The sequence below is a fragment of the Sus scrofa genome, chromosome X (genome assembly GCF_000003025.6).
Source record: "Sus scrofa isolate TJ Tabasco breed Duroc chromosome X, Sscrofa11.1, whole genome shotgun sequence".
Classification (NCBI taxonomy): Eukaryota; Metazoa; Chordata; class Mammalia; order Artiodactyla; family Suidae; genus Sus; species Sus scrofa.
This window is the reverse complement of record NC_010461.5, coordinates 83338509-83361973: the sequence shown is the minus strand read 5'-3', so window position 1 is coordinate 83361973 and position 23465 is coordinate 83338509. Positions and strand designations below refer to the sequence as shown.

The 23465-nt window shown below is 44.2% G+C and overlaps 1 protein-coding gene across 1 annotated transcript; it reads left to right on the top strand.

Moving 5' to 3' along the window:
* Positions 1-23217, top strand: LOC100153087 (nuclear RNA export factor 2). Its single transcript, XM_021080220.1, has 22 exons — positions 1-89; positions 644-738; positions 11420-11603; positions 11837-11993; positions 13792-13875; positions 13986-14090; positions 14207-14290; positions 14428-14497; positions 14642-14730; positions 14849-14956; positions 15133-15242; positions 16846-16882; positions 17284-17352; positions 17438-17493; positions 17634-17741; positions 17870-17928; positions 18042-18157; positions 18260-18302; positions 18842-18914; positions 19450-19632; positions 22783-22843; positions 22969-23217. Exons 2-22 carry the CDS (start codon positions 672-674, stop codon positions 23011-23013), a joined length of 1908 nt encoding a protein of 635 aa, XP_020935879.1. The 5' UTR covers positions 1-89; positions 644-671; the 3' UTR covers positions 23014-23217.

Genomic DNA, 23465 nt, shown 5'->3' with positions numbered 1-23465 from the left:
AGCGACCTCTGCCCTCCTCTGACTACGTTTATTGCTAAGGACGCCAGAGAACTCGGAGACGCCACTTTACATAAGTGATTTCAAATCTGGTCTGAATTTCTGTCTCTTAATTGATTTTATAGAGACAGAGAGGGAAGGAGAGAGAATTTGAAAAAAGAATTTGATATTTTTTCAGTTAAAGTGTGAAAGTAGCCATGATGTGAAGATTCAGAATTTGTTTTTGTTTTTTTATATTTGGTTTGCTGTTTTTTATATTTGCTTGGCTGTTGTAGTTTTTAAAACGTGGGGTGGGATGCCATGCTCTTTTTCTGCTTGGAATCTCTAAATGGCTTAAATTAGTCCAACTAGAAACTATTAGCTTCTGATTTTCCTCCTGATTTTCTAACCATTGCTTTTTAGATGATGTGAAAAGTATTCCCTTTCCTTCATGTGGAAAAAATAGTGAATTTATTTAAGAAAAAATATTAAGTAAAATTTATAGGTGATGCATTTCATAAAAATCATGTAGATAGTACTTAATGAGTAAAATTTAGCAAATAAGATTGTGTTTACATTTCTGAGTGATTTAAATATTCTTTGAGAGATGGTTAAAGGGGTGATATTTTTATTATATAATAGTCATATTATTTTCCTCTCACTTCAGCACTTCCAGATTTGTTCTACCAAATACTATGTCAGAGAGACAACAGCAAAAATGTGTTCATCCATTAAAGAATTATGGGACATCCAGAAATAAAGGTAAAAGGATTTCTACATTGTCATAGTTTTAGACATAGTATACAATTTGAATCTCAAAGAGAGAAGTAGTGTCTTAGTTTGTTCAGGTTACTATAATAGAACACCATGGACTGGGTCATATATAAACAAATTTATTTTTCACAGTTCTGTAGTCTGAGAAGTACAAAATCAAAGCATTGGCAGGTTCAGTGTCTGGTGAGAGCCTGCTTCCTGGTTCATAAAGGGCTGTCTTCTCACTGTATCCTCACATGGTAGAAAGGACAAGGGAGCTCTCTTGGGTCTTTTTTATAAGGGCACTAATCCCATTCATGAGAGCATCTCCCTCGTGACTAAACATATTCCAGAGGCCCCACCTCCAAATACCATCACTTTGGAGATTAGGTTGGAACATAAACATTCAGTCTGTAACAGGTAATTTTCTCAGTTTTTATGGGAATGGAACATTTATTCACAGACCATTTGAAGTATAGGCTTCCTCAGATAACATTTTGGTCATGATAACCTTGTCATACATGTTATCTCACTTAATACTGAGAAAAATCCTGAGAGGATGTTATTTTAATTTACAAGTAAGATAACAAGAACCAGGAAGGGCTGAGTTATACTGTGCTAATAGACAATCCCCATATCTCTGTGGCTTATCCCTCATTCTCACCACATGGGCAGGTGCATGCCCATCACAGGATGGTGGACATTGGGGGATCTGAGCCATTCTGGCCGGAATGACTTGGAGACCCAAACTGACAGAGCTACCATTGTCTAGAATATTGTCAGTCACCGTGCCTGAGGAAGAGGGCCCTGGAGGGTCTCAAAGCAGCAACCAAGTTTTACCTCAGAAATAACACAAGTCACTCACAACCCATTAGCTAGAACCAGTCACATACACAACCCTGCCTAAACAAAGGAGGTCAAGAAGTGCAGCTCTGCCAGGTCCTCAGAACAGGGAGAAACGGAAACATGTGGCAAAAAGCACTAATGACTACCTCATGATGGAATTGAGGCTCAGAGAGATGAAGTACTTGTCTAAAATCACATGGGCAATGACAGAGCCCATTCTGGATTTATGATTCAAAGTCCATGCTCTTTGTGTTCCTATTCCTTTCTACCTTGTATACTATCTTCTTAAATGAAGTACATATGTACTTATCATAGAAATTCCCTTATTTCAATGCTGCAATTCCATCTCCCTTAATCATCTGATATTCCAACAATGGATTTGATTAAATCTCCAGCATTGGTAAGCCACAAATCTTTTCCATGTAATTAAATGTATTGGATATTTGGATATTCATGCTATTCAAGAATAACATTTATAAAAGAAAACCTGATAGTAGATGAAAAGACTATGGATTTCTCATATACTTAATAAAAATAATCTCCTACCTGTCCATATTGTTAGGAAAAAAATGATGAAATAAGAGCAAAAATTAATGAACTTAATAACAGATATGATATGTCTTTGCCTCTTCTGATTAAAAATGGAATGTTTTTAATGTCTCACTATTATGTATGGTATTAACTGTAGTTTTTTTAAAAATACCTATTATAATTTTAAAGAAATAGCTTTCTGTTCCAGGTTATCTAAGAGTTATTTTTCTTATTGTTTAATCTTGATTGGTTGTTGAATTTTATTGTATACCTTTTTTTTCTGGAATCTCTGTGATAATCATCCTTTTCTTCCTCCTTTATCTTAGTAATGTGTTAAATTATATCATAAATCCCCTAGTGTTAAACCAAGATTGCAAGTTTGGGATAAATATAACTTTGCCCTGCGGTATTATCTGTTTTTTTTTTTAGCCATTATTGGATTAAGTTTGTTATTATCTTATTTCTATTTTTTTTGCACTTTTATAACTAAGATTGACCAGTAACTTTGCCTTCTCATGCATTCTTTGTCAAGAATACTCTTTTAATATTTTGTTTCTTTAATGTAAAAAGTCGTTTTTTCTAGAATTTACTCATTTAATACTAATTTCCAAATTATTGGCTTTTTTTCATAACATTATCTTATCTTTTACATCTTCACTGTAAGAACAAGCAAGACACCTTTTTCAAAAGTGGCTTATCTGTGCCTTCTGATTTTCTTTTTCTTTTTTTTTTGTCTTTTTGCCATTTTATTGTATGTAAGACTAACATATACAAAATAATTGCAGCAAGTGGAAAATAATATTTTCATTAGGAATATACACCATTTGTGATAGCAAAAAAAAAAATTGGTCCTGTGGAATATACCACAAATTGGCTCACTTGGCAACTATTCCAACCTTAAAAACACTCTTATATGCTTTCCTGTACTGTAGAGACTGGAAAGCTAAAAACAAGAATGGAGACCTAGTGTGTGTATATGTGTTCTAGACCCCACTTGTGTTTAGGGTTCCAAACAAGATCTCTGTGTATCAAGCATATGTACCATAGTGAAACTTACAGGTAAAACTGAATAATGTGGAAGTCACCTGCAGCATCAGGTCTCTCTTTTTTATAGGCAGCCACAGTGGAGTACCTGGAATTCAAAAGTGTTGGTTAGTGCATAGACAGCAGTGATATTTCAGCTCTAACAGCCCCATAGCGTGAATGGGCTTCCCTTGGCTGGGCAGCGTTCAAGACTATTTTTCTGGCCCTCAAAAAGCTTTTGTAAGCCATATAATATGTTTTATTAAAAGTGTCTTATTTTTATAAAATAGCTAGAATGATTATCTAGCATAGGCAAATGGGAACTTTGTTAGAGTGCTTGACACCAAAATTGGTTGCAAGCAAAGGGCCCTGAAGGAAGTAGGGATCTGGGATAGACTCTTTGACCTAGGTGGACCTGAAGATAGTAAGGATCCAATTGATAATATAGATTGAAATATTGGTGTTCCATGGCACACAATGGTAAACTAGTTGCAAGAGTGTTACTGAACAGAATTTGGGTCCACTTACCTGTCACACAGCAAAGCCAGACTCTGTGTTGTTGGTGAAGAAAAGTACAGCATTTATTTGCAGGATGCCAAGCAAGGAGAACTGCCTGCTTGTGCTCATAAGACCTGAACTCTATGATGACTTTCAGGGAAATTTTATTTGTTAGTTTGTTTTTGTTTTTGGCATGTGGAAGTTCCCGGGCCAGAGATTGAACCTGTGCCACAGGAGTGACCTGAGTCACTGCAGTGACAATGATGGATCCTTAACCCACTGCACCCCAAGGGAACTCCTCAGAGAAGGGTTTTAAAGGCAACATTTGGAGAGAGGGCTGCAGGGTGCATGACTTCCTTCTGACTGATTGGTGGCAAGGTAATAAGGCAGTGTTTCAGGAATCTTAATCTTCAGCTTTCTGGTTCCAGCCTGTCTGGGGTCTGTGTGCTTGTGGTCAGCATATAGTCACCATCTTCCTCCTGGGCAGGGGTCTTAGTTTCTACATAAAAACTCAAAGATATGTAGCAGATTGTTATCCCTCGAGGAAGAACTAGGACTTTGCTTTATCACTGCACTATTGTTTCTTGACTGCTTTTCCTTTGTTTCTGCATTCCCTCACTTCCCTAATTAGTAACTCCTTGCTCCACTCTTTGGAACTCAGGGAAGGCCTAGGAGGCCAAAGCCTTTTTCTACAAACAAGAAACAGGGAACACAGAGGTGCTTTTGTACCCTTGAGGGCCCCCACAGGGTCGTGTGTTAGGTTTCAGTCCCCCTTTTCTTTGATCATCCTCAATCCTGAGGGGATCATAATTGGGGCAAGAAAGGGAATAAAATTTTGGATAGGGAAATTAATCATAAACTTGGCAGGGGAACTCAGTTTTAGGGGAACTGGATTTCAAGTGTTACCACCTGTGGTCACTTGAATCAAGATGCCTTTGAAGTCAATGTGTTGTTGGACCCAGCAGCTGACGTTAAGGATTCAGAGAACACTCCTTGCCCCACAGCACTGAGAAACATATTAGTGCAGGGGGCATCTTCAACTTTGAAGTGTTCTGAAGTGGCTGACTTGTGAAGGCCGGGGATGAGATGGGAGGTCCTGCCATTGACATGGGGGTGATGGGATCCCGGAGTTGCAGGCCCAGTAGGAGAATTTAAGCTCCTGCCTCAAGGTGAGTGATGTTTACCTCAGTAAACGGCAAGGATGAAAGGGTAGTCACATTGGTTTGACCTAGAGCAACCTTTGAAGGTGGCAGTTGATAAAAAAAAAAAAAAAAAAAAAAACAAAAAAAAACCTAGGATCTTGAAATACCTAACCATCCTCTAAAGTTGCATTTATCCATGTAAAAAATAAATAAAATATAAATATTTGCTTAAAATATGAGAACATAAAAATAAATGCATAAAGCTCTAGATCTGGTGATGTGAGCTATCTTTTTTTTTCTCTTTTTAGGGCTGCTCCTGATGCATATGGGAGTTCCAAGGCTAAGGGTTGAATCGGAGCTGCAGCTGCCAGCCTACACCACAGCCATAGCAACATGGGATCCAAGCCATGTCTGTGACCTACACCACAGCTCACAGCAACAGCAGACCCTTAACCCATTAAGCGAGGCCAGGGATCAAACACGCATCCTCATGGATAACTAGTCAGGTTCTTAACCTGCTGAGCCACGATGGGAACTCCAATGTGAGCTATCTTGATGGTAAATGGTAGTCACTTATTCAACTCCCACACTTGACCCAGAACACCATGAATAAATGGACTGCCAAGTAAGGACCCTACAATGAAGTTGCAAGTAACTACAGTAAATCTTCTTTCTAGGCTTAGCCAAAGAGACTGTCAGCCACTCACCACAGTTACTGTGCATTGGCTTTTTTTTTTTTTACTGTGCATTGGCTTTAAGGACACTTGCTCTAAGTGAGAGCTCAACAAACTTCCTGGAAAGGGCCAGATCACAAATATTTGAGGCTTTGTTGGTCATTTGTTCTCTTTTGTAACTACTCAACTCTGCTGTTGTAGAGCAGAAGCCTCCAGAGACACAGTATGGCTGAGTTCCAATAAAACTTGTGTAGACACTGACATCTGGATTTCAAATAATTTTTCATGTCAAGAAATACTGTGTTTTTTTTAAACTGTTCAAATGTGTTAAAACTGTTCTTAGCTTGCAGGCCCTATGAAAACAAGCCATGGGCCAGCTTTGGTCCGTGGGTTGTAGTTTGCCAAACTCTTTTTTTTTTCTTCTTAGGGCTGCACTAGTGGCATGTGGAATTGGAGTCCAGGCTACGGGTTGAATTGGAGCTACAGCTGCCGGCCTATGCCACAGCCACAGCAACGCGGGATCCAAGCCTCATCTGTGACCTACACCACAGCTCAAGGCAATGCTGGATCCTTAACCCACTGAGCAAGGCCAGGGATTGAACCTGCAACCTCATGGTTCCTAGTTGAATTCGTTTCTGCTGCACCATGATGGGAACTCCCAAACTCTTCTTTAAACTAATGGAATCACTAAGTCCCTAAAACAACAGAGTGGAAAGCCAGCAAGAGGTGGCATTGGTTCTTAGGATCACTGGCAAGGATAAACCAAAAGCTGATATAATGCGGTGGCTTTCAACCTTGGTTGCATACTGAAGTCATGTGGAGAATTTAGAAAATGTGTTTACCAGGGTATCAGCTCAATTCTGCTTTAATTGTTGTGAGTGTAGCTTGGTGATAGTGATATTCCCAAGCTCCCCAAGTGGTTCTACTGCATAAACAAGGTTGGGAACTACAACCCATACAATGGGATACTAATCAGCAATAAAAAAAGGCAAGAACATAAAGGAATCTTAAAAACATTCTGCTAGTGTAAAAAGCCAGACACAGAGATGTACAGTACGTATGATTGAATTTATAAGAAATTCAACAGCAGGCAAAACTAATATATAGATACTGAAAGCAGATCAAAGTTTATATGGAGCCAAGAGGTGAAAAGATTAATTGGGAACCATTTGGAGTGTGGTATATGCTTTATATCTTTTTTTTTTTCTTTCTAGGGCTGCCCCCACAGCATATGGAGGTTCCCAAGCTAGAGGTAGAATCAGAGCTGTAGCTGGCCTACACCACAGCCACAGCAACAGCAACGCCAGATCTGAGCTGCGTCTTTGACCTATGTCACAGCTCACAGCAACGCCAGATCCTTAACCCACCGAGCGAGGCCAGGGATCAAACCTGTGTCTCATGAATGCTAGTCAGATTCATTTCCACTGAGCCACTACAGGAGCTTCTGCTTTATATCTTGATCAAGGTGGTGTTTAATCCCTGATTTTTACATATAAGTAATTTGAGATCAGGAGATGTTGGATGAATTGTCCAAAGTGTTGTAGTTTAATAATCAGAAGACAGGTGGATCCGATTATCAATAATTATTTCTATTCTGCTGAGTAATGAGTCAGTAGGAATAGTGATTCCACCTAAGCACATGGCAAAACCCTGACCCAGCCATTTATACAAATAGAGCATAGACATGAAAGTATAACTATTGTGCATTCCAAACACCTGTTTATAAACACAGTTGACATTCTCATGTGTTCCTTTACCTTGACTTCTTTAAGTTTATATTCACATACCAAAACATGAACTTTCCTTAATATTTTCTTTTGAGCAATCATACTGTAATATACAGTTTTTAAAATTATGATGAAAAACACATATTTACCATCATAAGCATTTTAAGTGTACAGTTCAGTACTGTTAAGTGTACTCACATTGTTGTGAAATCAATCTTCAGAAATTTTTCATCTTGTAATTCTGAAACTCCATACTTTAAAGAGCAATTTCCCATTGCCCCTTCCTCTCATCCATTGGTAACCCTATTCTGCTGTCTCTTTCTATGAATTTGACTACATTAGAGAACTGATATAAGTGGAATCATGCAGTATTTGTCCTATCCTGATTGGCTTATTTCATTTAGCATAATGTTCTCAAGGTTCATCCACCATGTTGTAGCATGTGACAGAATTTCCTTCCTTTATAAGGCTAAATAATATTCTATTGTATGCATGTACCACAATTTGTTCATCTCTTCATCCATCAATGGACATTTTAATTGTTTTGACCTCTTGGCTATCGTGAATAGTGCTGCCATGGTGCAAATATCTCTTCAAGACTCTACTTTCAGGAGTTCCCGTCGTGGCTCAGTGGTTAACAAATCCGACTAGGAACCATGAGGTTGCGGGTTTGATCCGTGGCCTTGCTCAGTGGGTTAACGATCCGGCGTTGCCGTGAGCTGTGGTGTAGGTTGCAGACTCGGCTCGGATCCAGCGTTGCTGTGGCTCTGGCAAAGGCCGGTGGCTGCAGCTCCAATTCAGCCCCTAGCCTGGGAACCTCCATATGCCGTGGGAGCGGCCCAAGAAATAGCAAAAAAAGACAAAAAAAAAAAAAAAGACTCTACTTTCAATTCTTTCGGATATATACCCAGAAATGGAATTGTTATGGCAGTTCCATTTTTAATTTTTTGAGGAATCTTCACACATATTCATAAACAATGAAAGAGTAAAAGAAGAAGTCACAAAGGAAATTAGAGGCTATGTTGAAACAAATTAAAATGAAAGTATATCATACCAAAAATTATGGGGTGCATCAAAGAAGTGCTAAGAAGGAAGTTTATAGCTTTAAATGTGTACATTAAAAAGACAAAAGAATCTCAAATAGACAACCTAAATTTATACCTCAGCATAACAGAAGAATAAACTAAACCAAAAACTAGCAGAAGGAAGGAATTCAATAAGGGCAGACATAAATTAAATAGAGAAAAGTAAAACTATAGAAGAGTCAGTGAAACTAAGAGCTGGATTTTTTAAAAGATAAACAAAATTGACGAAACCTTAGCTAGACTCACTAAGAAAAAAATACAGGAGATTCAAATAATTAAAATCAGAAATTAATGAGGGACATTACAATTGATTACAGAAATTACAAGGATTATAAGAAAATACTATGAACAATTATATGCCAATAAATTGGAATACCTAGAATAAATGGATAAATTCCCCCAAACAGACAATCTACCAAGACTAAATCATAAATAAATAGAAAATATGAACAGATCAGTTAATGACTAAAGATAGTGAATCAGTTATCAAATATCTCCCAACAAAGTAAATCCCAGGTCCAGATGGCTTCCCTGGAGTATTCTACCAAATACTTAACAAGGTGATGCCTGAGGTTGCTTGTGTCTGAATCACCTTGATGAGGGGGAGCTCTGGCCCTGTTTAGGTACCCAACTTAGTTGGTCAGCCTGGGGACCGCTGGAGCTGTTAGCTCAGTTTGCCGCTTTCCCCTCGGCCATGGTATTTCTGACATAATGTCGGTCCTCGAAATGACTCTGCCTCTGCCTATACACCATATGTTGACCACGTGCCCTTACTCTTTCCATTAATATTTGATTTTCTTCCTTTTAATGATAGATTCTCATGAAAATGAGTTGGTTTCCTGGCATTTCCCGAAGGTCACCAGTCAGGTTCCTCTTTGTTGTTGTTATGGTTGATTAGTATCATTGTGCACTCATGGCTTCTTAACATGTTGATGAGATTCAAACCATTGTTTTGTGGTGCGGAGTGAAGCAATGAAATTATTTGACTTCTGCTTTGCTGCTGGGTTGAAAACAGCCAGCTAGGGGAGCCAGGATGAACAGCAGAGGGGCGAGTGGGATGGTCATAGAATCCAGGAGGTAGATGTTGGTGTCTTGGCCAGGGTGGTAGTGATGGGGGTGGTGAGAAGTGGCTCGGGATTCTGGACATACTTTGGGGGGGGGGCAAGGGAATTTCCTGACCAGTTGGATTTGGAGCTTGGGAGAAAGAGAGCCCTCCAGGCCACCTCCAAGTTTTAGAGACTGAAGAAGTGGCATTTGGGGGTCGAGTGCTCTCTCGCCGAGTTGAATGTCACTTCCAGTGCCGCTCAGGGCAGGTCCCAGAGGTTGTGAGTAGCGGGAGTGTCCTGACAGCGGGCCACACAGTGAAGGCAGTGACTCCCCAGAGGACTTAATGAGAGCCCAGGTCGTAATCACTACATGGAGGAGTGATCGGCAGTGAGTGGGAGAATTTCTGCTCGTAAGCGTGCCATGCCCTGCGACAGCATGGAATCGTTAATGTACAAAATGTACAACACACAAACCTAGAGAACCCAAAGTGCTAGAACCCAAAGGAAGCCGGTTTCCCGCAGTGCAGTTACCACAATCATCCCTCCCCCCCACCACCCCCACTCCCGCCTCCCCAACCACTAGTAGGCCTATCTGCTGGTTCACGGTTTCAGTGGAATGTGGTCAAAATAAAATACCGTTAGTGAATCCACCTATGGGAGAGGTCATTGACACCATCTTATTTCTGCAGCTGCCAAAATAGCTTCCAAAGCTTTTCACGTGGTGAATTAGATATGTTGGTGGGGACAGTTTGTGGGTGGACGCGTGAATGGCAACGCAACTCCTAAGGGTGGCTACCGGGTGAGGTATAACCAAGACACTTGCTAAGCATACCTGTGGCTTCAGTAATCCAAAAAGGAGAGGTCAGAGTAAAGAATAAGAGACCAAAAAGGCCTTAGAACATGACAAAAGGATCAGGCCACTGGGGAGACACAATGATCCTCAATGTGTGTGCACCAGGCAGCAGAGCCTCAAGGTACACAAAGCAGAAACAGATGGAGCTGAAAGGAGAGACGGCCAGGTCCATAATTAGAGTTGGGGCCTTCAACACCTCCCCACCCTGCCTCTCAGCAAGTGATGGAATTACTAGAGAGAAGTCTCCAAGGATATAGGAGTTCTGAATAACACATTACACTGACAGGATCTGCATGACAAATAGGACAAGCTACACAGTGACAGCAGCATAGGATTTTTCGCCTGAGGGTCTGTGTAACATTCACCAAACAAGTCAGACCATCTCTGGGACCCTCAAACAAACCTCAGTAAGTTCAGTCACCCACAGTGTGTTCTCTGGCCATGATGGAATCAAACTAGAAATCAGTAACAGAAAGCAGAGTGAAGAATCCCCAAACACCTGGAAGTGGTAGTTGACACATGCTGGTTGTCATTCAGCATGTCAGGTAGTAGACACATCATGCCGGTTGTCATTCAGGGCCTAGTTATGGAAGAACTGAGCTTAGAAGGAGTCACCTCCTGAGCCGAAGGGCATTTCAGGCTGGCCCTCAAGAGAGGTCACTCTGGCCACTTCAAACGGAGTACTGTAGAGAGCAGGGCTGGAGGGAGGGGGACAGTTGAGAAGGCTGCTACATGGGTCCCACCTGACTTTAAAGCTCGCGCTGCCCTGACAGAGGAAGTTGAGCTTGCTGATTGGTAGTGGAATCAGTCTGGTGGCTGGTTGGGTTTGGGAGGCATGAGAGAGAGGTCGCCTCCCAGGGATTGGTGTGGTGGTTAGAAAGCCCTGAGGGAAGATGAGATTCAGGCACCTTCCTGGCATGTGGCTGGGGTCCAGTCTAACCCAGGGACGCACACGCCTCTGTTCATTATAAATCCCGCTCTCTTGTTTTCAAAGGTTCGACACAGTTTTCCTCTCCCCCTCGTCCCCTTTCTCCCCCTCCCCCTTCCTCCTCCTCCCGTGCTCCTCCCCTGCTAGTGCCATCAGTCAGAGAAGGCCCTCCTACCTGGACAGGCAGAAGGGATTCCTTTCTGGGGTGTGTGGGATGGGTCCCTTAGGGCAGGTTGGTGCTTTGCTTACCCTACCATCCTCTTAGCCCAGGACAGGGTACAAGGTGAGTGGGCCACTGACGTGTCTTCACGCTTGTCTGTTCGTTCCCCTTTTACAGACTATGACGATGCGGGTAGTTCATCTCAAGAAAGAAGTGAAGGTTGGAGTTCTTCCCCACATAGTCTGAGCAAGAGGAGCCCTCGTTATGAACACGGTGGATATGAGCCTCAGCCTTCAGGGCTCCAGGAGGAGGATGGAAATGTGATGATGATGGATGTCCAGGAGGACCCCAAAGGAAGAGAGTAAGTGACCGGGCAGCAGGGTGTGTGCGCGGCAGCCCCTGGGATTGTGCAGCTCTGCCATTCTCCATGGACCTCTTCTCCTCCTTGCCCTGGAAAGACGAAGCATGCTAGAAGTGGACCAGTGGTTGAGAAATCATCATTGTAGTCCTGGTGTCAAAGAGGCAAAGGTGTGTAAAAGACTTTCTGAGCACTGATGGGCACTCGCCCTTCTTCTCTCCATGTTCCCCCTGCAGCTCTCCCTGCACTGCTGCCCAGCAAGACAACAGGAGAGTGAAATGGCACAGTGAGGGCCACATCCATATTACTGTCTGGACAAATGGAAAACCTATGGAGAAAGAAACAGGGGAGAATACACAAGACAGAACCCAGTCAAGCTGGTTCAAGGTCACAGTGAGTGTCCTAAAAAATATGTGGAATGTGCAGGAGAGAAAAGTCAGAGGGAGTTGTGTTGATCTCATGTAAAGATGCCAGTTTATTTGGTTGGAGAAAGTTTGTAATCTGTCCTTTATGTTAGTAGGAGTTAACAATCTTATTCATCTAAGGGCAAATTCAGAGAAGCAATATAAAGGGAACAGGCTGAGTGTAAAGGGAACAGAGGAGACTCTCTCAAGGCAAAGATGGAAACTGCTGCCAAGGATATGGAGCAACTCCACACTAGATGTCTCAGTTGGGCAAGCTGAGTTTGGGAGATGGTGGGTGAATCTCTAGAGACCTTGTCTGAGGGTCAAGCAGTGTCTGCACAAGGTAAAATCTCCTGAAACTTTACAAGAGGAAGATCATCTCTAGCACCTTAATTTTTTTGGAGGAGAGCCTTCAAATGGAGAGGAAGAGTGTTTAGAAAACCCATATTGGCTCAAGCATAAGACATTGTGTCAGTGGTCCCTTCTTTTTTTTTTTAATAGTTATTTCCCCAATACAATTTTTTTCTGCCATACAGCATAGTGACCCAGTTACACATATATGTACACATTCTATTTTCTCACATTATCATGCTCCATCGTTACTGACTAGACGTAGTTCCCAGTGCTATACAGCAGGATCTCATTGCTAATCCATTCTAAAGGCAATAGTCTACATCTATTAACCCCAAGCTCCCCAACCACCGCACTCCCTCCCCCTCCCCCGGGGCAGCCACAAGTCTATTCTCCAAGTCCATAATTTTTTTTCCTGTGGAAAGGTTCATTTGTGCCTTATATTAGATTCAAGATATAAGCGATATCATATGGTATTTGTCTTTCTCTTTCTGACTGATTTCACTCAGTATGAGAGTTTCTAATTCCATCCATGTTGCTACAAATGGTGTTATGTTGTTCTTTTTTATGGCTGAGTAGTATCCTATTGTGTATATATACCACATCTTCCTAATCCAGTCATCTGTCCATGGACATTTGGGTTGTTTCCATGTCTTGGCTATTGTGAATAGAGCTGCAGTGAACATGCGGGTGCATGTGTCTTTTTTAAGGAAAGTTTTGTCTGGGTATATGCCCAAGAGTGGGATTGCTGGGTCATGTGGTAGTTCTATGTATAGGTTTCTAAGCTACCTCCACACTGTTCTCCATAGTGGCTGTACCAGCTTACATTCCCACCAACAGTGCCGGAGGGTTCCCTTTTCTCAGCACCCCCCTCTAGCATTTGTCCAAAGAGTGCAGACAATGCCAATGATGGTTTTGTGGACTTATTAATGATGGCCATTCTGACTGGTGTGAGTTGGTATCTCATGGTAGTTTTGATTTGCATTTCTCTAATAATCAGGGATGTTGAGCATTGTTTCAAGTGCTTGTTGGCCATCTGTATATCTTCCTTGGAGAAATGTCTATTCAGGTCCTTTGCCTATTTTTCCATTGGGTTGTTGGCTTTTTTGCTATTGAGTTGTATAAGTTGCTTGTATATCCTAGAGATTAAGCCCTTGTCCATTGCATCATTTTGAAACTATTTTCTCCCATTCTGTAAGTTGTCTTTTTGTTTTCTTTTTGGTTTCCTTTGCTGTGCAAAAGCTTGTCAGTTTGATTAGGTCCCACTGGTTTATTTTTGCTCTTATTTCTGTTGCTTTGGGAGACTGCAGTGGTGCCTTCTTTAGCAGTCCTTTGAAGCTCAGAAGAAGGTCAGAAAAGAACATTGGGTTAGGTCTGTTCTCCAGCATTAATTCCATGTTGTCTCTCTTCTCTCCTATCCCTTTTTTCATCCTTAGATTCCTTACGGGATAAAGTATGACAAAACATGGCTAATGGACTCAATCCAGAGCCATTGCAGTGTTCCCTTCATTCCAGTGGATGTAAGAGAGGATGGTGAAGCCAGATAAGTAGTCATGGGGAAGGGGAGAGACCTAGTTCATCCAGGGTCATTCGCCTCTGACACTGTTGCTGTTGCATTTAATCCCTGCAGTTTCATTACGTGAAAAGTGGGGCTCGGTTCTTTGTCCAGGATGCTAGCACTGCCTCTGCATTGATGGATGTCAACTACAAGATCTGTGATGAGGAGGACCAAAAGGTGTGTGTCGAAGGCATTACCTGTACCTCATCCTGGGACAGGAGGACAGGCCAGGGGCTGGCCATCTCCTCTGGAACTAGAGTTCCTTGTGCTTAACCAACAATTCCCTCCCACAGATACCTATCATTGTCAACCCCTCTGATGTTGTTCCCTACTCAGTGCGCAATAAGTTGGAGCCAGAAGAAATGGAGCAGCTAAAGGTAATGCAGACTCAAGGCGTGCTGTGTGCCAACACTCAGACCCGCCTCTTCTTCCTCCAGACCCTTGTTCCCCTTGCCCCCAGTTTCCCTTGTCCCCACCACAGTCTCAGAGCGGCTCTTTCCATCTCTCTCTGCAGCTGACCTTGTACAAACGCTATGATGTCTCCCAGAAAGCTCTTGACCTCCAGAGGCTCCGCTTTGACCCAGGTGTGGTGACAGCAGTTGTTCTAGGGTGGGTGGGGGCAGAGAGGTCTTCCTGGAGGGAGACAGGGATGGTAACATGGGGAGGGGTTGCTGCTGGCCCTGGACCCCACTCAGCTTCCTGAGTCCCACCCCCTCTCCTCCCTGAAGGCTTGGTAGGTCATGATATTGATATAATTCTGAATCGAAGAAACTGCATGTCTGCCACCCTGCAGATCATTGAAAAGAATTTCCCTGAGGTGAGTCTGTCGGCCCAGGGCTGCTTTTAAGGCAGGGTGTGGAGGGGGTGGGGTGGAGGGAGGTTGGTCGCCCAGGCCCTAGGAGGTATCCATCACTCTAACTCTTCTTCCCCCAAAGCTGTTGTCCTTGAACCTGAGTAGCAACAAACTGTACCGGCTGGATGGCCTGTCTGACATTATACAGATGGTCCCCACAGTCAAGATTCTGAACCTCTCCAAAAATGAGGTGAGAAGAGGGAGCCAGGTCAAAGTTGAGTCGAGAGTGGGGGTGGTGGCCATCGGAGTGGTGATGAGGGGCAGGTGAGGAGACCCTTGGAGTAGGGTGGGGGCTGGGGTTTCAGGGATCTGGATGTCTCTCTTTCCCTGGGATTCCTTGTCCAATTTCTTCCACCTAATTCTCAGCTGAAGTCAGCCTGGGAGTTGAGCAAGATGAAAGGGCTGAAGCTTGAGGAGCTGTGGCTACAAGGGAACCCTCTGTGTGGCACCTTCCCAAACCAGTCCACCTACATAAGGTCAGTGTGAACTTGACACCCTTCTTGGTGACCTTCACCCACTGGAGACTAAATTACCTCTGACAGTGCCCCTTTGTCAAAAGTGGCAGCCCTGGTCTTCTGGGAAGACCACAGTCCCTGCCTTCTCTTTTCTGTGTCCCTCACTTGTGATTAGAGTTCTACTTTCCTCCCTCTGACCTGCTCACCTCTTCAGATGCTCTGGGATCTGTTTCCCGACTCTGAACGCAGCATTCTCTACCATGTCCTGAGAAGATTGATATCCAGGAAGCAGGGCTCCCTCACCTCCCCAGCACAAGGAGTGACTGGCCTTGTGCCAGATGCTGATGCCCTGGACTGAGAAGGGTCCTGCAGCCCAAGGCCTCAAGCTGAGACAGGCCTTCCTACTCTGTGCTGAGATGGGGCTTCCCTCCTCCGTTCTGAGAAGGGCCCTCTTTCCCTTCCTCCAAAAATGTACCCTCTCCAACCCCGGGTTGACATGGGGGTTTGCTTGCCCCAGGCTGAGGGCTGAGGCCCTGGGTGGCTCCTGTAATAACATCTGCTCCTCTGACCCAATGATAGGAACTTTGTCTTCCTTGGGAGAACCCAGAGTTCCTTGAGTCAAGTGGTCAGTGAGTATTAGGCAGGAATGAAAGTCAGAGGGTGAAAGTGGTGGAGGATACCGAATGATACGCCTCTAAGGGGCATTTCCCATCCCTCCTCAGACATGTCATATCATCCTGCCTGGTCCTTCACAGGACTTCAAGGTGGCCCCAAATCAATATGATTCCTCAGGCATGGAATCAGTAAGAAAGGAACAGGTGCAGGGGCCATCGGGAGGGAAGACGGCGATCATAAGAGGGGACCAGAGACCCTCAGCCCCATACTGAGCTGGGAACTGACCCTTTACTCCTCCTGGGGAAGGTCTGCCCCCGAGGCTACTCCGTTTCCCATGCCCAGGTCAGACTGAGCTCGCGCAGGTGAGAAAGGTTCAGCCGGGACCAGTGGGGCCCCAGGTCAACATGTGCATATTTTCCCTTCCTATTCTGGGTGCCTGGGCCATTCCAGGGGCTGCAGCAGGAGAGATTTCTTTCCTCTTTCTTCTGTCTTCTTCCCTCACCCACCCCCACCACCATGGGAGAGCTTCTTCCCCTTCTCTTTGCTTAGCTTTCTGTCTCAGCCTTGTCTCTATGCCCCTGCGTCTCTCTCATCTCTTCCCCTCCCTTCCCTCCCTTTCTGTCTTCATCCCCTCCATTTCCCTCCCTGCCTCCTGAGCCCTGGCTCACTCAGCTCCCTGCCCAAGCATCCTGGGCCATCCCTGGGGGTGTCCTGGTCCTGGCGGAATCCTGGACCCCCAGTGAGGTGGCCGAGCCCTGGGCTCCCACCCCCTTCCCTCTTCTCTCCACAGCCTTCAGTGGGGACCTGGAGGGAGGAAGGGGGGAAGGAAGGCCTGGAGCATGGGATTGACATGCTGCTTCTTGTGGCCCTGGAGAAGGGAGTCAGGGCAGTCTCGGGGGAGCCCCCAGGGGGGAAGGAGAGGAAGGAGAGAAAGAGGGAGAGACAGAGGGAGAGAGGCTTCATAACCCTGATCTGTCCATCACGTCTTTCTATTTTTGGTTTTGGACAGTGCCATCAGAGAATGCTTCCCCAAGTTGTTACGCCTGGTAAGTGCCTGTGTTCATCATTGTGTCTCACTTACATAGGTGACCTTTGCACCTGCCCTCAAGCCCGGTGGGTCTTGCCTACATTACATGTTTGCATCGGACCCTTAACCATTTTAGGGCAGAAGAACTTCTGAAATAGACATGGGTATACTCGCTGGAAAAATATCCGTAAACACACACACACACACACACACACACAATTTGCATATAACAGTAGTTGCTTCCATCCTTGAGACCTCATGATCAAGACACCCACTGTGAGCTTGTCCATGGAATGAATTTCCGGGGCCCTTTGACATCTGACCTCTGAACTCACCCTCTGGGGGGCATCTTTTTTCCCCCTGGATCATCCTGGGCTAGCTCCCCAGTCTCCACTGCTGACTTCCTCTTCCTCTCTCCAGGACGGCCGGGTGTTACCCTCACCAAGGATCGTTAACATTGATACTCCCTATGTGCTAAAGCCCTGCAAGGTGAGGAAGAGGATCAAACAACATTTGGGGTATTTGCAAGGGAGGTTTTATCAACTGTGTCACCTGAAATGTCTTTGGATTCCAGGAAAGCTATAAAGGATCTGATGCGCTGAAGAGTCTAATTCTGCAATTCCTGCAGCAGTGAGTTTCCCTGGGAATCTGAGGAAGGGGAGGGCAGCACAGGCAAAGGCCACCCATGCCCAGTTCTGCTCACAGGGACTTTCAAGTCTCATTTGGGGCCTCTATCACACAAACAGCCTGTTCTCTTTGTTCTCCCTCAGGTATTACTTGATCTATGACTCTGGAGATCGATATGGTCTCCTGGGTGCTTACCACCAAAGGGCCTGCTTCTCCCTGACCATTCCCTTCAATCCCAAGGACCCGGCCCCGTGAGTATCCCAGCTCACACACTGCTCCCGGGCTGGCGGGCTGCAGGGCTTCCCTGCAGATACAGGCCAGCTCTTGCAAACCCCCATGCTGGCTGAAACCCCACATCCTGTTCCCCTTTTTCTCCTAGAAGCAGCTTGTACGAGTACCTTGAAGCAAACAGGAACATGAAGAAGCTCAAGGACCCCCGTGAGTGGGTGATGGGAAGACTATGTGGGAAAGGGGACCTTGAAGGGGTCAGTCCTGGGGCCCAGGGCATGTGGGGCAGCCATGACCTTTGCTTGCTTCCCTTCCCCCCACAGACCTGAGGGTCCAGTTGCTGAAGCACACAAAACATGATATTGTGCATTCCCTCTGTGTGTTGCCCAAAACTCAGCATGACTTCAGCTCCTTCATGGTGGACATGTGGCTCAAGACGGTGAGCTTGGGCTTCTTCCCTCGGGCAGGACTGGGAAGCCACCACAGGTGGGTGGATAGGAGGTTTTGGTATTGACTGAGCACCTGGGCTCTTCCCTTTCAGGAAACGATGCTCTGCTTCTCTGTCACCGGGGTGTTCAAGGAAGGTGGGTGTGTGTAGCCCCCTCCCCAGGGGCCCCAGTGAGCCCTCCCCCTGGTGGGGCTCCCTCTCAGAACTCTCACAGGTCCTCAATCCCTGCCTCCCTTCCCGCCCCCTCTGGGTTCTCCAGCCTTCACTCCTCCCACAGACAACCCAGGTGTGGCCTGCGGTCATGCCCTCCGCCCTGCACGCACTGGGTGTTGGGGACCCAGGTCATGGGGTTTGATGGCTCTCATTCCAGATCCTTACTCTGAGAACTTGGGCCATTGCTTAAACCCCAGTTTCCTCCTCTGCAAAGTGGGGTGGTAATGTCCACCTCTTGGGCAGCTGTGGAACATGCATCCCGTGGACTTGTGGAGTGGTGGTCGAGGGGCCCCGTCACTGGAGCAGTCTGCTCCTACAGTTGCCCTCCCCTTCCCAACACCCTGCCCACTCATGAACAGGTGTCCCCTCGGCCTGCATGTCAAGTCAGACCCTGACTGGGAACCCCGTGGGTGCATGTAAAGCACGTGGGGCTCTAAGGGGTCCTGTTGTTGGTCGTTGCAGTGGGAGGCTGGTCTCAGGGCTGTGTTCGTGCCTTCACCCGAACCTTCATCGCTACCCCTGCCACCTCTTCCAGGTGAGTGCTGTGTTGTGGCTGGGAACACCCATCTCAGCCTGGGCTCCAGGTGGGACTGTGGAGGTGCAGACCTTAGGTTTTCTCCATATTGTGGAAACCCCAGCCCATAGCTCCGAGGAGCAGTCTAGCCTAGTGGTGAAGAAGAGCCTGGGCTCTGGAATCGAAACATGGGTTCTCTCCTTGACCCAAGGTCACTTGCTGTGTGACCTTGGTCAAGTCACATGCCCTCTCTGTAGCTCAGTGACTTCCTCTGAAAATGGGGATCAGACTGTCCACTCCTTGGGCTGTTGTAAAGGGTAAATGCAGAATCATTCCTGGGTTGGGGATAAACCTATAAATCTCATGAAGTTGGTAGACAGTCTCCAAAGGTGGGCTCTGTGGGAGGGGCAGATGCGGCTGTCAAGGAGCCTGGAGGACAGACGCAGAAGGGGTATGGATGGAATCTGGTTCCTGGGCGGCATTGGAAGCAGGGTCATCTTTGCAGGTGTAGAGTAGTCTCTTTGTCCCATTGTCTTATTGCCCATTTTTCCTCCAGTCTTTTCATTGTGAATGATGAACTTTTTGTGAGAGAAGCCAGCCCTAAAAAGACTCAGAGCACATTCTCCATCTCAGTGCCCACACCGTCCACCAGCTCCATGCCAACCCTCTCTGAAGAGCAGCAGCAAATTGTAAAAGCTTTCTCCAGTCAGTCTGGGATGAACCTCCAATGGTCTGAGAAGTGAGTATTGTGTGTGGATGAAGATATGAGGGAGCTGGGATAATGAGGGAATTAGTAATGGAAACACACAGTCAATTTGGAAAAATAATTATTCGGATATTTTACTTCCCTCAAAAAGTAAGCTCATGAAAAAAAAAAATCCTAATTTTATGATGATATATGTAATTTTTTTTTTTTTTTTACCTACGGCCATGGCATATAGAAATTCCCAGGCCAGTAATCAAACTCATGCCACAGCAGCAACCGAGGCCACTGCAGGGACATCAGATCCTCAACCTGCTGCATCACAAGAGAACTCCCGTAAAGCATTTTAAAACAGTATCAGGCTTATATGACATGGTCTTTTATATGGAAAAATCCTAAGAAATTCACTGAGAAACTGTTAGAATACATAAGTTGAACAGAGTTTCTGAATACAAGATCAATATATAAAAATAATTTGTATTTCTATGCACTGACTATGAACAGTCCTAAATTGAAATTAAGAAAACAATATGATTTATAATAGCATCAAAAAGAATAAATACTTAGGAAGAAATGTAAAAAGAAGTGAAAAACTTATACTTTAAAATCTTCAAAACATTACTGGAATAAGTTAAGGAAAACCTAAAAAATGGAAGGAAATTCTGTGTTCATGAACTGGAAGATAATATTGTTAAGATGGTAATACTACTCAAAGTGCTCTGTAGAGTCGACACCCTATTTATCAAAATTCTAGCCAGCTCCTTTCCAGAAACTGATAAGATGATTCTGAAATTCACATGGTAATGCAATGGACCCAGAATAGTCAAAACAATATTAAAGTGGAAGAATAAAGTTGAGGACATACAAGTTCTGATCCTCACAATTTCAAAAATTATTCTGTAATTAAGACTACATATAACTGACATTTGGATAGGTCAGTACAATAGAATTGAGAGTACAGAAATAAACCCTGATATTTGTAGCCAGTTAATTTTCAATTAGATGCCAAAAGAATTAATGGAGGAAAAGCAGTCTTTTCAGCAGATGGTTCTGGGACACATGGGTATTCACATGCAAAAAGAAAGCATTTTCATGTCTGTCACACACAGGACAAGTGTGTGTGGATTTGGATCAAAGATGGATCAAAGATCTAATGTAAGATATACAACTGGAAAAACTCACATAGGTACATATTTTCATGACCTTGAATTAGGCGGTGGTTTTTTATATATGACACCAAAAGCACAAGCAACCAAAGATACAAATAAAGGGGTTCCTGTTGTGGCTCAGCAGAAACAAACCTGACTAGTATCCATGAGGATGCAGGTTTGATCCCTGTCCTCTCTCAGTGGGTTAAGGATCCAGTGTTGCCATGAGCTGTGGTGTAGGTCACAGATGTAGCTCGGATCTTGAGTTGCTGTGGCTGTGGTGTAGACCAGCAGCTACAGCTCTGATTCAACCCCTAACCTGGGAACCTCCATATGCTGCAGGTGTGGCCCCCCCCCCAAAAAAAGCAACAAATAAATTGCACTTCATCAAAATGAAAAGCTTTTGTGGAATCCCCTTGTGGTGCATTGGGTTAAGGACCTGGCATTGTCACTGCTGTGGCTCTGGTTACCACTGTGGCGTAGGTTCAATCCATGGCCCAGAAACTTCCACATGTTATGGGCACAGCCAATAAATAAATAAATAAATAACAGCTTTTGTGCATCAAAGGACACTATCAAGAAAGTGAAAATAGGAGTTCCTGCTGTGGCGCAGTGGGTTAAGCATCTGGTGTTGATATAGCTTAGGTGTAGGCGGCAGCTGTGACTCAGATTCAGTCCCTGGCCCAGGAACTTCATTTCAGGTGTGGCCGAAAAAGAAATAAAAAGAAAAGTGAAAATACAGTCCACAAAATGGGAGAAAAATATTTGCAAATCTTATATCTGATAGTCTACTGTCTAGAATGTTGAAGGATTTTACAATTCAACAATCAAAAGATAAATACCCGATTTAAAAATGGAGAAAGGATTTGAATAAACATTTTTTCTAAAGATGATATACGTATGACCAACAAGCACATGAAAACATGCTCGACATCTTTAGTCATTAGGGAAATGCAAATGAAAACAACCATGAGATACCACTTCACACACACTAAGATAGCTTTAATCAATGAAACGAAAGATAAGCATAGGTGAAGATGTGGAGAAAATTAGAACTCTCTTATACTACAGGTATGAAGGTGAAGTGAAGCATTCACTGTGAGAAAAGTTAGCAGTTCCTTAGAATGTTAAATATGGAGTTATTGTAAACTCACTCCTAAGTATATACCAAGAGAAATGAAAACATATGTTCATTCTAAAACTTGTACAGGAATGTTCATACTAGCATTATTCATAATGACAAAAAGGTGGGAAAAACTCAAATGTCCTTTAGATGATGCATGGATAAGTAAATCTAGTATATCCATATAGTAGAATATTATTTAATCATAAAATAGAACACAGTTCTGATATATGCCATGGCATGGATGAACCTTGAAATCATTACTCTGAGTGAAAGAAGCCAGTCATAAAAGGTTATATATTGTTAATTCTATTTATATGAAATGTCCAGAATAGGCAAATCCATAGGAAATTAAAGCAGATTAGTGATTGCCAAGATAACTTGGAATGGTTAAGAAGTTTCTTTTTGAGGTATAAAACTATTTTGGAATTAGGTAGTTGTGATGGTTTTACAGTCTTGTGAATGCACTAAGAACCACTGAATTGTATCCTCTAAAATGGTGTGGGCATTACATCTCAATAAAACATGACCAGAAACTTGTACTTTAAAATTTTTCCTTTGTTCTTTTCTTGAACATCTTTCTTGATCAGTGTGTGTGTGTGTGTGTGTGTGTGTGTGTGTGTGTGTGTGTGTGTGTCTGTCTGTCTGTCTGTCTGTCTGTGTATAATTTATAAAAAAAAATTCCCTTGTCGTTCTGCACAGATCTACTTTTCTGCCTTGAATTCCAGTGGGCATGAATGCTAGTGATAGATGGTTTGGTTTTCTCTGAGCCTCTCTTCGTCATGACACATGGTGCTCATCATAGTGGTACATGTGTCCCAGCAAGAAGGTGGCATAAATTTAGTGGTGGCATTACAGGTCAGTGTGTCTGTACTGTGATACCAGTGGAGATCATCTGTTCTTCTCCCACTGCAGGTGCCTTCAGGACAATGAGTGGAACTACACCAGAGCTGGGCAAGTCTTCAGTATACTCAAGGTGAGGTCTGGGGATCAAGTAGGTTAAAGAGGGAACTCCCTCTCTGGGCCTTTGGGGAGGACAAGGAGGTGGAGGCCGGGGGCCAGGGAGCTGGCTCTTCTGACATTCCGACTTCTTCCCTCCAGACCGAGGGCAAGATCCCAGAAGAGGCCTTCAAAGTAATCCCCTAAAAGGAGCCCTTGGATGTCATCTTTATCTTCATCCATGTCATCTTTGTTTTTCTTTTCCAAGCCTCAGGCCATGCCCATGACTAGGGTTGGAGGCCTAGTAGACCAAGAAGCCAAAGCTGCCTTGTAGGCCCAGTAACATAACCACCTGAAGGATTAGTTGTTCTGTGTATTTCCCCCATTCACGATTGCTGATTATTTTCATAATAAAGAGTAATGTTGCATGTTGTATGTTGTGTGTCCTGCATCTCTCTTCCCTGCCTCGACCATGAGCCAGTAGGTCCAGGACTGAAAAGCCCTGCCTGCCTCCCTGACCCCCGTTGACCCTGGCAGCTCCTAGCAGATACATCAGGCTTGAATCTGTAGATAGTTTGTCAATAAATTCTGATGAGAAAGGACATAATCTGCTTCCAGTGATTGGTTTTGGAGACAATGTGACTCAGTCAGATGCTACC

What these genes read in the sequence shown, in the direction of transcription:
- LOC100153087 (XM_021080220.1), top strand. Translation starts at nt 672, where the DNA reads ATGTCAGAGAGACAACAGCAAAAATGTGTTCATCCATTAAAGAATTAT. An exon ending in AATCCCAAGGACCCGGCCCC is followed by an intron (nt 17,742 to 17,869) that starts GTGAGTATCCCA and finishes TTTTTCTCCTAG; the next exon opens with AAGCAGCTTGTACGAGTACC. An exon ending in TGGACATGTGGCTCAAGACG is followed by an intron (nt 18,158 to 18,259) that starts GTGAGCTTGGGC and finishes CTTCCCTTTCAG; the next exon opens with GAAACGATGCTCTGCTTCTC.